The sequence below is a fragment of the Canis lupus genome, chromosome 6 (assembly GCF_003254725.2).
Source record: "Canis lupus dingo isolate Sandy chromosome 6, ASM325472v2, whole genome shotgun sequence".
NCBI classification, from domain to species: domain Eukaryota; kingdom Metazoa; phylum Chordata; class Mammalia; order Carnivora; family Canidae; genus Canis; species Canis lupus.
This window is the reverse complement of record NC_064248.1, coordinates 18,080,837-18,091,726: the sequence shown is the minus strand read 5'-3', so window position 1 is coordinate 18,091,726 and position 10,890 is coordinate 18,080,837. Positions and strand designations below refer to the sequence as shown.

The following is a 10,890-nucleotide window of genomic DNA, read 5'->3' as shown; positions in this document are numbered from 1 at the left end:
ATGTATGCAAAGCACCTGGCAAACTGACTCATAAACAAGTGGTGTTTCTCCAAGTGTAAATGAACACCTGTGACTCTTAGCATACAAGGTCATCCGAGTTATGCATAAGTGGACTGAAAAAACTTATGGTTAGGTGTTTCTTTTTACAGTCTTCTGGTTATGACAAGTGATTGTGGTTTTCCACTTGTGGTGGTTATATAGTCTCTCTCTCTCTCTCTTTTTCTTTTTAAAGTAGGTTCCCACACCTAGCATGGAGCCCAACATGCGGCTTGAACTCATGACCCTGACTGAGATCAAGCCCTGAGCTGAGATCAAGAGTCCGACACTTAACCACCTGAGCCATCTAGGCACCCCAGTCTCCTTTTAAAATATATTTGAGGGATGCCTGGGTGGCTCAGTGGTGGAACATCTGCCTTTGGCTCAGGGCGTGATCCTGGGGTCCTGGATTGAATTCCACATTGGGCTCCCCCAGGGAGCCTGCTTCTCCCTCTGCCTGTGTCTCTGCCTCTTTCTCTGTGTCTCTCATGAATGAATGACTAAATAAAATCTTTAAATATATATATATATATATTTGAGTGAAAAAGGTAAGGAGGTCGTTTTAAAAATCCTAAGTAACCAATGGTATAGCCTAAACGCACATAGAGTAGAAATCACAAAACTGTTGTGTCATACATGAGGCTGGGGAAACCCTCGGGCACACGATTAGTAATGGTAGCTGTCACTGTTTCTATTATTAGCATTACCTTGAAGGAGTACCAGTTAAAAACCAACTGTGGGGTGATGTTGAAATTAAAAAGTATATACATCTGAGAGCTGAGTGGGCAGAAGAGGATTGGGGTCCTGTGAAGCAAATAAAGAGCCCGTGGTGAATTTCCTGATTCTCTCTCTACATGGAGCTGGGAATCCTTTGAATCTTGGCAACCTGATGGGGAAATGGCCTTAGGATCCTGAGGGGAAGTAGAGGTTACTCATCTCTCCGTTCTCAGGAGGAACCCCAGAAACAGGGGAGACAAACATTATATGCAACTAACTAGGGGATCAAAGAGAAAGGGGGTAGAAGAGTGTGTGGAACAGAAGAAGGAGGTTCTGGAGGAGTAGAGTCAGGACCGGTCACCAGTCCTCATGTGAATTTCAGCCACTCCCTGCCCCCTGTCCCACCAGGCCTTGATTTGTCCTTTTGCAAAGGGTAGAGAGTGGGGCTCTAACTCCCAGGATTCTTTCAGATCAGAAATTCAGTTATTCCAAGAATTATCTGGTTCCTGGAAGGCCACTTAAAGGCCTTCCAGGCAGAGACTGTGGGTGGGGGGGCAGTCGGAAGGGTGAGCCAGAGAAGGCCAATCAGAGGCCAGGAATGAGAGTAACCTGTGGGGCCTTCTGCAAAGTGTCAAAGGACCCAGGACACAGGGAGTGGCCAGGTTCAGCCAGAGACACAGCATTTTGCATTCTTCATTTTCACCTTTAAAATATCTTTTGAGGGGGATCCCTGGGTGGCTCAGCAGTTTGGCGTCTGCCTTTGGCCCAGGGCGCGATCCTGGAGTCCGGGATCGAGTCCCACGTCAGGCTCCCGGCATGGATGGGCCTGCTTCTCCCTCCTCCTGCGTCTCTGCCTCTTTCTCTCTCTATGTCTATCATAAATAAATAAATCTTTAAAAACAGTATATATATATATATATATATATATATATATATATATATATATATCTCTATATCTCTTTTGAGGGCAGCCTGGTGGCTCAGTGGTTTAGTGCCGCCTTCAGCCCAGGGTGTGATCCCGGAGACCCAGGATCGACTCCTGCGTCGGGCTCTCTGCATGGAGCCTGCTTCTCCCTCTGCCTCTCTCTCTCTCGCTCTGTGTGTGTCTCTCATTAATAAATAAATAAATAAATCTTAAAAAAATATATATCTTTTGACAGGACAGGAAACCAAGGCTCAGAAGGAGTAATTAACCAGAAATTAACTAACATCTAGGATTCTACATTACTGGTACATGGTTATTCACAAGCATCTAGTAAAAAGGGAAAGGCCTAGGCTTGGAAAATTAAATGGACCTGAGTTCAGAATCCCACTTCTGCAGGTAGTGGCTGTATGACTTTGGGCACGTTACTTAACTTCTCCAAACCTCAGTTTTCTGGTTTGTAAAATAGGATCAATAATAGCATGCCCATTGGGTTATTGGAAGGATTAAAAGGGACAAACACCTATAAAACACCTGTCGCAGAGTAGTGGCCCCATACTTGGGAGCTGTTGCCATGATTTTCTGAAGCTGACACACGAGATCTGTGCTGGGCTGAGAGCTCACTGCCCAGAGCTGCTCCTCCCACTTTGCCTGCTGAGTTGGAGAGCAGACACTGGCCTTAAAGCCTGGTTCCAATCATACTAGGGTCCCATTTGTCCTTCAGTGGAGCACATACCAGACCCTGGTAATACAACAGATATCCAATAAACATTAACTGAATGAATAATCATAGAATGGAAAGAGGGGCTCAAGGGGAAATCTGAGGTCAAGTGCTGTAAGAGGCTGGGCACAGGTTTGCTGTGTGTGTGATTCCAGAACAAGTGTCTCCCTGGGTGGAGGTGAGGCGACAGGTGGTGGAGGGCTGGTGATGGAAGACTTTGAAGAGCTGAGCTTTGCAGGGTAGGTGGGATTGAAGACATCTCAGAAAGAAAGGACCAGAGGACCAGAAGCTTGTTCAGGGGCAGGTGGGAGAGTCAGATTTTCAGCCCATTTTTAAAAAACATTTTACTGATTTGAGAGAGAGAGCCCACAAGTGGAGGGGGGGCAAGGGGCAGAGGGAGAAGCAGATGCCCCACTGAGCAGGAAGCCCAATGATGTGGGGCTCAATCCCAGCACCCTGGGATCATGACCTGAGCTGTAGGCAGACGGCTTAACTGACTGAGCTACCCAGGCACCCCTTCAGCCCACGTTATTAATAAGGTGCTCTGAGAAGGAATCAGGCAACTCAAAGGCAGCAAGTTCCCTGTCCTTGGTGGAATTCAAGCAGAGATGACCCTGGTCTGTTGTGCCGTGGGATTGGACAAGATGTCCCTACTGTTCTACCCAGCCAGAGATCCTGTGACTGTAGGTCTGACTCAGGGGGGGGCTCCCAGAGGTTCAAGCTGGTCTTGGTGGGCTGTGCATCTGTTACTGATGCAACAATTGCCTCATTTCTCTGCTCATATTCTTAGGTCCCTAAGAACAACTGGCTCCAGGTTTTGCAGCCTAGGGCTTACATGGAAGAGCAGGGGAAAAGGAAAAATGCTTTGCCCAGGACCAGACCTGGAGGTTTTATTCTCCCTCCTGTTGAGTCTGCCTATGGAAAATGTTTCTTGCTAGTTTTTTCCAGTATTCCCTCTCCTGCCCTCTCCAAGTTTTGGCTAACACAGGGCTAAGCACCTAAATACCATGTTTCCCAGCTTCGCCTGTAGTAAGGTGTGGCCATGTGATTAAATTCTGACCCAATGTAACAGATTCTACTTTTAGGTTGTGGCCTTAAAAATTGGTGTGGTGGGGATCCCAGGGTGACTCAGCGTATTTAGCGCCTGCCTTCAGTCCAGGGCATGATACTGGGGTCCTGAGATCGAGTCCCACATCAGGCTCCCTGCATAGAGCCTGCTTCTCCCTCTGCCTGTGTCTCTGCCTCTGTGTGTGTGTGTGTGTCTCATGAATAAATAAAATCTTAAAAAAAAATTAGTATGGCTTCCCCTGGTCCCTTCCCCCACTCCCTTTCCTTGGCTGAGATGCAGATGTGATGGCAGGTACCGAAGCAGCTAGTTTGGATCCCAAAGTGGAAGCCATGTTTGTTTGTGTGTTTGCTTGTTTTTAAAGATTTATTTATTTAGTTGAGAGAGAAGAGGAGGAGAGACAAAGGGGGAGAGAATCTCAAGTGGACTCCGTGCTGAACAAAGAGCCCAACTTGGAAATTGGGGCTTGATCTCATGACCCTGAGATCAGAACCTGAGCCAAAACCAAGAGTTAGATGCTCAACCGACTCAGCCACCCAAGCATCCCGGAAGCCATGTTTTATGGGTGTCAGAATAATGAGCTAAAAGTCACTGGAATCCCTGACACAGTGAAGTTGTCATTTTAGCTCAAGAGTACTGACTCTTGGAGCGGTTATATGACAGAGAACTTTCTCTCCCAATTTGAGTCTTCATTACAGCCGCCCAAAACCTATCTCAATCAATAGGTCTTCTTATTTGCCCTACAGTCTTCTCAAACTCTGGTCCTGAGACTGATTATATATATATACAAGGTAAGAATCTTCCTCCCCTGCAGGTGACCTCCCAGAACCCTGTACTGGCAGCCCTCTTGGCAGAGGGACAGTGAGAATCCTTGAGTTTGAGCCCTGAGTATCTGGGGCAAGTCTCTTAAGTTCTAAATCTCAGTTTTCTCGGGACGCCCGGGTGGCCCAGCGGTTTAGCGCCGCCTTCGGCCCAGGGCGTGATCCTGGAGACCTGGGATTGGGTCTCACATCGGGCTCCCTGCATGGAGCCTGCTTCTCCCTCTGCCTGTGTCTCTGCCTCTCATGAATAAATAAATAAAAATCTTTAATAAATAAATCTCAGTTTTCTCTATTTTGCAGGTGGCACCAATAAATAGCATTCACTTCAAAAAGTGGCTTTATATCTTTTAATTTTTTTTAAGATTTTATTTATTTATTCATGAGAGACATAGAAAGAGAGGCAGAGACACAGGCAGAGGGAGAAGCAGGCTCCATGCAGGGAGTCCGATGTGGGACTCAATCCCGGGACTCCAGGATCACGCCCTGGGCCAAAGGCAGGCGCTAAACCACTGAGCCACCCAGGTATTCCCTCTTTTAAATTTTAATTTCTTTTTAAGCAGGCTCCACATTAGGCATGGCCCCAATGCAGGGCTTGAAAACTTACCACTCTGACACTGGAGATGTGAGCCAAAATCAAGAGTCGAAAGCTCAACCGACTGAGCCACCCAGGTGCCCCCAAAGGTGGTTTTATATGAAAATGACACAATCAATAAGATTGTTCATTCTGAAAATGGACAAGAGCTGAGGAGGGGGCTTGTTTCCCAGGCAGCATGACAAAGAAATAGGAAATCCCCTTGCATTTCGTGAGAAACCATGGAGACATGTTTGCCAAAACATATGCATACCAAAAGAAAACACAAGAAAACATGCTAGCCCCTACCCATCCTCACAAAATCAGGCTCACCCTCTCCCAGGTGCATAACCAAGGACACAGGCTAACAAGACGGGCTCTCACTGGCTCATGCAAACGCAGCCACACACAGGCAGAAACACAGATGATCAAAACCGCGCAAAGAGACAAAACCCCACACACAACCTGCAGATGTACTTTGTTTATTGTCCTTCCTTCCCACACTCCAGGAGAGCCAATTTCTTCAGTGTCTTTCTTTTTAGGGGGTACCTTTTGCGACTCTGCCTCTCCATTCATTCCCTGCCTCTTGCTTCCTATCTTGTCCTTTTTCTGGGGCTGGAGTCACTTCCTTGGTGGCCCCTCGGAGCCTCGGTCAGGTAGGGTAAGTCCTGGGGGTGGGGTGGGGGGCAAGCAGGTCTGGATCCTGCCTCCAGGTGCCGATCCGTGGTCCTGTCGTCGTCGCTGTGTGGTGTCCGTGCTCTGGCCTCATCTGGGGCAAGGGAAGAGAGGGACAGTTCTTTTTTTTTTTTTTTAAGATTTTATTTATTTATTTATGGGAAACACAAAGAGAGGCAGAGACAGAAGCAGGCTCCATACAGGGAGCCTGATGCGGAACTGGATCCTGGGACTCCAGGATCATGCCCTGAGCTGAAGGCAGATCCTCAAGCTCAACCGCTGAGCCACCCAGGCATCCCTGAGCGGGACAGTTCTAATCTTGGGTTCTGACTCTGCCTCTCCTGGTCACTTGCTCTGTGTCTCCAGAGAAGGACCCTACCTCCCCCTGGGGCTCCATTTCCCTCCCTGTAAACCAAATTGCCCTCCAGTTGGAAAGGTTCCATATTTCCCCCTTTGCTCTGGTCACTAGGAAACTCAGAGTCGAATGTGTGTCTCATTTCATTGTACTTTGAGACAATGGTACTTGGATCCCTTCTTCTCACCCAACCATACTTTGAGGCATGTCCTTTTGAGACAGAGGGACCTCTGGGTCCCCTGACTCCTTACTTCCAGCTCCGTCTCAGGACCGTGCCCCCCGCTTTTTCCGCTCCGTGTTCTGGAGCTTAGTCACCAGCTTCCTCTCATGGCCACCAGGGCTGGGGCGGTTGGTGTTGGCAGCAGCTTCTCTCTTGGTGCGACCTTTCCGGCCTCCCACTCCTGGGAACCAGGCAAGAGGCTGAGGTGAGGTTGGCGGAGGCATGAGACATCCAAGGAGAAGCAGGGGGTCGGGAGCGCAGGGTGGACAGAGCATGGTTTGGGGGAGGCAGACTGGGGAGTGGTCACCACATGGCTTTGGGGCAGTCATAATCCCTGTTTCCCTATCTGTGGAATGAGGGACCCCTGATGGTTGCTCCAATATCCTAGGGGTGTGTGGGGTCCCAGGGCTGAGCAGGACAGCACTCAGGGTAAGAGGGGTTAAGAAGGACTTGGGGATGAGGACAAATCTAAGGAGGAATCCTAGTTGGGACGTGGGGGTAGATGTGGAGGGATCAGGAAGGTGACAGGGCCAGACCTTACCCAGGCAGGAATGAGCCAGGCTATAGAGGTCATACTCATCCAGGCTGGGGTCTTCGTCCTCTGGGCCTGGGGGCTGCTGAGCCCGGCTGGCTGCTCCCGGGAAGGTGGACATTATATCTGACTCTCCCTTGCCGTCTGTCTCTCTGTCGTCTTCAAAAGCTTTGTTTGTGTCGGGTTTCCCGACACCTCCCTCTTCACTGGCCCCAACTTATAAAGGCCACGTGTCCTCCTCAGGCCCTGTCTGATGCAATCTGGCCCTTTCCCAGAACCCGACCCAGTAAACAGCAATCACGAGAGGGGGAAAGAGTCAGTCCTGTGAGTCCCAGCCCCTTCCCCTCGCCTCCGCCCTCTCACTGGGGCTCGCCCAGCTGGGTATTTTTCCACAGAGGAGATCCCCGCCCCTCAGGGAGGAGGAGGAAAGAGGCAGAGTCTGAGCATAAACAGTCCTTGGGATAATGGCCAGTGGGGAACTGAGGGCCTCACCTGGCCAACTCCTCCCTATCTGTCCCCTGCCCCCTGCCTCACACCTGACCCCCACCCCAATTCTGGCTCAGACTCAGGACCCTGGTGGCAGATTGTGGAATGAACAACACACCACAAGCTAGGTCAGTGGTTTTCGCCCCTAACACGCCCAACACCCCTTTTCGATAAGAAACATCTGGAAAGCCCCCTTTATATCCTGAGCTGTGAGGGGGAGTGGGTCCCTAGGTAGTTTCCCTCACTGGAGAGGGAGGTTAACAGTGTGGTGCAGATTCTGGAGCCAGCTGCCCTGGGTTCAGACCTCTGACCTCCTCCTTCCTGGGTGACCCCAGACAGGTCACCATACTTCTCTGCGCCTCAGTTTTCTCTTCTGTAAAAAAATGAGGATGATAAGAATCGCATCAACCTCACAGACTTCGTGAGAGAATTGAATGAGACACCCCCCACATGTGTGTAGGGGACACTTGCAACAGTGCCTGGTACCTTGTAAGCTGTGCTACAGGAGTCATTCACCTAATTCCCAAACAACTCAATAATGTCGTCCCTATGATGTAAAAGAAAAGTGATTTATAATGAAATAATGTCTTTCAAGGCATGAGTATCCAGAGGTAGAAGATATTACGAAGTAAACAGGTGTTTGTACCTAATATGAATTAAGGGAAGGGATTCAGACAAGAAACGCATGCAAGGGGCGCCTGGGTGGCTCAGTAGTAGAGCATCTGCCTTTGGCTCAGGGTGTGATCCCAGGATCCTGGGGTCGAGTCCCGCATCAGGCTCCCCCTAGGGAGCCTGCTTCTCCCTCTGCCTGTGTCTCTGCCTCTCTTAGTGTCTCTTATGGATAAATAAATAAAATCTTTCAAAAAAGAAAAGAAACGCATGAAAGTGGAAATTTCCACTCTTGCCTCAAGGGATCTGCCCTTTGTGGGTCAGGTTGACCCAGAGAGGCCACACCCTGCCCACTGATGTTTTTGCTGAAGTTTATGTGCCAGCTCCCACAGTACCGGGCAGGGAAGGAGGCAGATGCAACTTTCCACCTTTCTTTTCTTTTCTTTCTTCCTTTCTTCCTTTCTTCCTTTCTTCCTTTCTTCCTTCCTTCCTTCCTTCCTTCCTTCCTTCCTTCCTTCCTTCCTTCCTTCCTTTCTTTCTTTCTTTCTTTCTTTCTTTCTTTCTTTCTTTCTTTCTTTCTTCTTTCTTTCTCTTTCTTTCTTTCTTTCTTTCTTTCTTTCTTTCTTTCTTTCTTCTTTCTTTTTTTTCTATTTTAACCTTAGTAGTCTCGCACAATAGGACAGGCTGGGGGGTGGGGTGGGGGGTATCCCTGGGTGGCTCAGTGGTTTAACACCTGCCTTTGGCCCAGGGCGTGATCCTGGAGCCCCAGGATTGCATCCTGTGTCAAGTCCTGTGTCGGGCTCCCTGGATGGAGCCTGCTTCTCCCTCTGCCTGTGTCTCTGCCTCTCTCTCTCTCTTTCTCTGTGTCAATCATGAATAAATAAATAAAATAAAATAAAAAATAAGACAGGCTGGGGTCAGACCAGGTGTTCATTCTCTGCTAACATTCCCCCTTTGCTGTGAACTCGTTCAAACACTGTCTCATTTCCATGCTGCCTAATTTCACCTTCCCCCAAACCCTGGGATAACCCAAGTTCGTCCTTTGCTGAACAAGAAGAGGTACTTCTGCTTGTGTTTCTCCCTGGCTGGAGCCAGAATAAAATTTAGTTTTTGTTTTTCAGGTTTGGTTGATGTGTGAATTCTTGAACCTCCAGGAAATGAAAGTGAGGTCATTGAATAAAACTGAGTTTGGGATAATCACGTAGGGGCCAAAGGCAGGTCTCCCAACAATGAGTCACTTTAACATATTGGTTATTTTAAATAAAATAAGAGACAGCCTGGTGAGACTGACTTTCAGCCCTCCTTTGTACCCCTGAAAGCAGGAAATAAATCTCCCAGGTAAAATTCCCCTCCCTGTACAGGGAGGTAAAAAGACACCCTTATCATCAGAGATAGGACATTTTTTTTTTAAAGATTTTATTTACTTGACAGAGAGAGAACAAGAGAGAGCACAGAGCAAGAGGGAGAAGCTGACTCCCCACTGAACAGAGAGCCCAACACCGGGGCTCGATCCCAGGACCCCCAAACCATGACCCAAGCCAAAGGCAAATGCTTAACAAACTGAGCCACCCATCTGCCCCCAGAAGTAAAACATTTAGAGCTGAGATTTTCGTTACTCTTTTTTTTTTTTTTTTTTTTTACTAATTTATAAAGTTTTCTTTCTCCTTCAATTCTTCACAGTTTCATCGTCCCTTTGTCTAAAAGGATAAATACCACCTGCCTCGGACATTTCCGATTTCATGACTAGGCCTCCATGCGCACATAATAAAACTTTGCTCTTTTTTAAAAGTTTTATTGATTTATTCATGAGAGACACAGAGAGAGTGAGAGAGGCAGAGACATATGCAGAGAGAGAAGCAGGCTCTATGGAGGGAACCTGATATGGGACTCGATCCGGATCCCAGGACTCCAGGATCATGCCCTGGGCCGAAGGCAGGCAACCCAAACTTTGCTCTTTTCTGTTGTTAATCTGTCTCGGGTCAATTTAATTCTTAGTCCATCTGGAAGATCTTGAAGGATAGGAGTTTTCCTTTTCACCAGTGACAACAGACCCTATGAGGAGGGAAAGAGGAAAGTAGCCTTAAGGAAAGGTAACACACCCAGAAAAATTAAAGTCGAGACCACTAGGAGATATGGGGGTGGTAGGCTTCCTCATTACATGGGGTGGAGTAGGTTCTAGGCTCAGGTCATTGTAAATGAGTGTTTTTGCTTTATGTCTAGCAAGACACTCAGACGTCTGCAGAATGTGGGACAGTTCTGCATGCGACTGTCCTGCTCTGCCTCCCAGTCACTATGACTACCAAGGACACCCCCACAAATTCCCCATTACTTGCCTCGAGATCTTGGGCTCACTTCTGACTTTCGATCTGCTCATCTGGAAAGGGGGGTGGTGGTGACAGCACTGCTAGGTGTGAAAGGGCTTTGTCCCAAGCCAGCCAAGCCAGCCGAGCCAGTATGGGGTGGACTGTTATCAACAACCGATTCTCAAAGAAGGGAAACAACAGCTCAGAGAGACTTGAGGTCACACTGCTGATGAGTGAAGGATTCCTCCCGCATCCACCTGACTCCAGTTCCAGCCTGGTTCTAAATCCGCACAGCTGGCCAAACACTGGCAAAGGTTTGGCGACTGTGTGTATGGAAGCACCTGTCAGAGATTCCTGCCTTCTGCCCTCTCCGTCCTTCTCTCCTCCCTTTCCCCCTCCTCCCTTCCCCCCTGCTTTGGGCAAGACTGGGTATTAAGAATGCCCCATTTTTACCCCATCACCCTCATTTTATTGTACTTTCTCCATAGCATTCAGTTATTACTAATTGAAAATATCTTTTTGATTCATTTACTTCTTCATGATTTGGCCCCTGCTAGAATGCAGTCCTGGTTTGATTTAGCTAGAGGTGAAATGAGTATGCTGTGCAGCCGGACCACCTAGGTCCAAAGCTTGGTTCTTGTGCTTGTTAGTTTTGTGCCCTTAGACAAGTTACTCTGTCTCTCAGTGCCTCAGTTTCCTCATTTGTAAAATGGGATTAAGAATAATGTGTATCTGGTAGGATTGTTGTAAAGGCTTGGCATAGTATTATTTTATGGTAATAATAAAGCTATTGCCCTTATCATCCTTCATAAGAGCAGGAATCTTATCTATCTTGCATCCCCTATGCCTTGCACAC

The 10,890-nt window shown here is 48.1% G+C and overlaps 1 protein-coding gene across 2 annotated transcripts; it reads right to left on the bottom strand.

Annotated features, from left to right (window-relative positions):
- Positions 1–5,320: 5,320 nt before the first annotated feature.
- On the bottom strand, positions 5,321–6,919 carry NUPR1 (nuclear protein 1, transcriptional regulator). Of its 2 annotated transcripts, none has more exons than XM_025415734.3 (3): positions 6,646–6,919; positions 6,136–6,285; positions 5,321–5,650 (listed from the first exon to the last, which is right to left on the bottom strand). In XM_025415734.3, exons 1-2 carry the CDS (start codon positions 6,755–6,757, stop codon positions 6,149–6,151), a joined length of 249 nt encoding a protein of 82 aa, XP_025271519.1. In that variant the 5' UTR covers positions 6,758–6,919; the 3' UTR covers positions 5,321–5,650; positions 6,136–6,148. The 2 variants fall into 2 exon arrangements, with proteins under 2 accessions (XP_025271519.1, XP_025271518.1); XM_025415733.3 differs by having other exon boundaries at positions 5,321–5,623; positions 6,646–6,908.
- Positions 6,920–10,890: the final 3,971 nt, after the last annotated feature.

Excerpts from the sequence above, each read along its gene's own strand:
- NUPR1 (XM_025415734.3), bottom strand. The coding sequence starts at position 6,757 with ATGTCCACCTTCCCGGGAGCAGCCAGCCGGGCTCAGCAGCCCCCAGGC. Across the intron at positions 6,286-6,645 it reads CCTGGCTCATTCCTGCCTGG|GAGTGGGAGGCCGGAAAGGT; the intron begins GTAAGGTCTGGC and ends CCTGGTTCCCAG.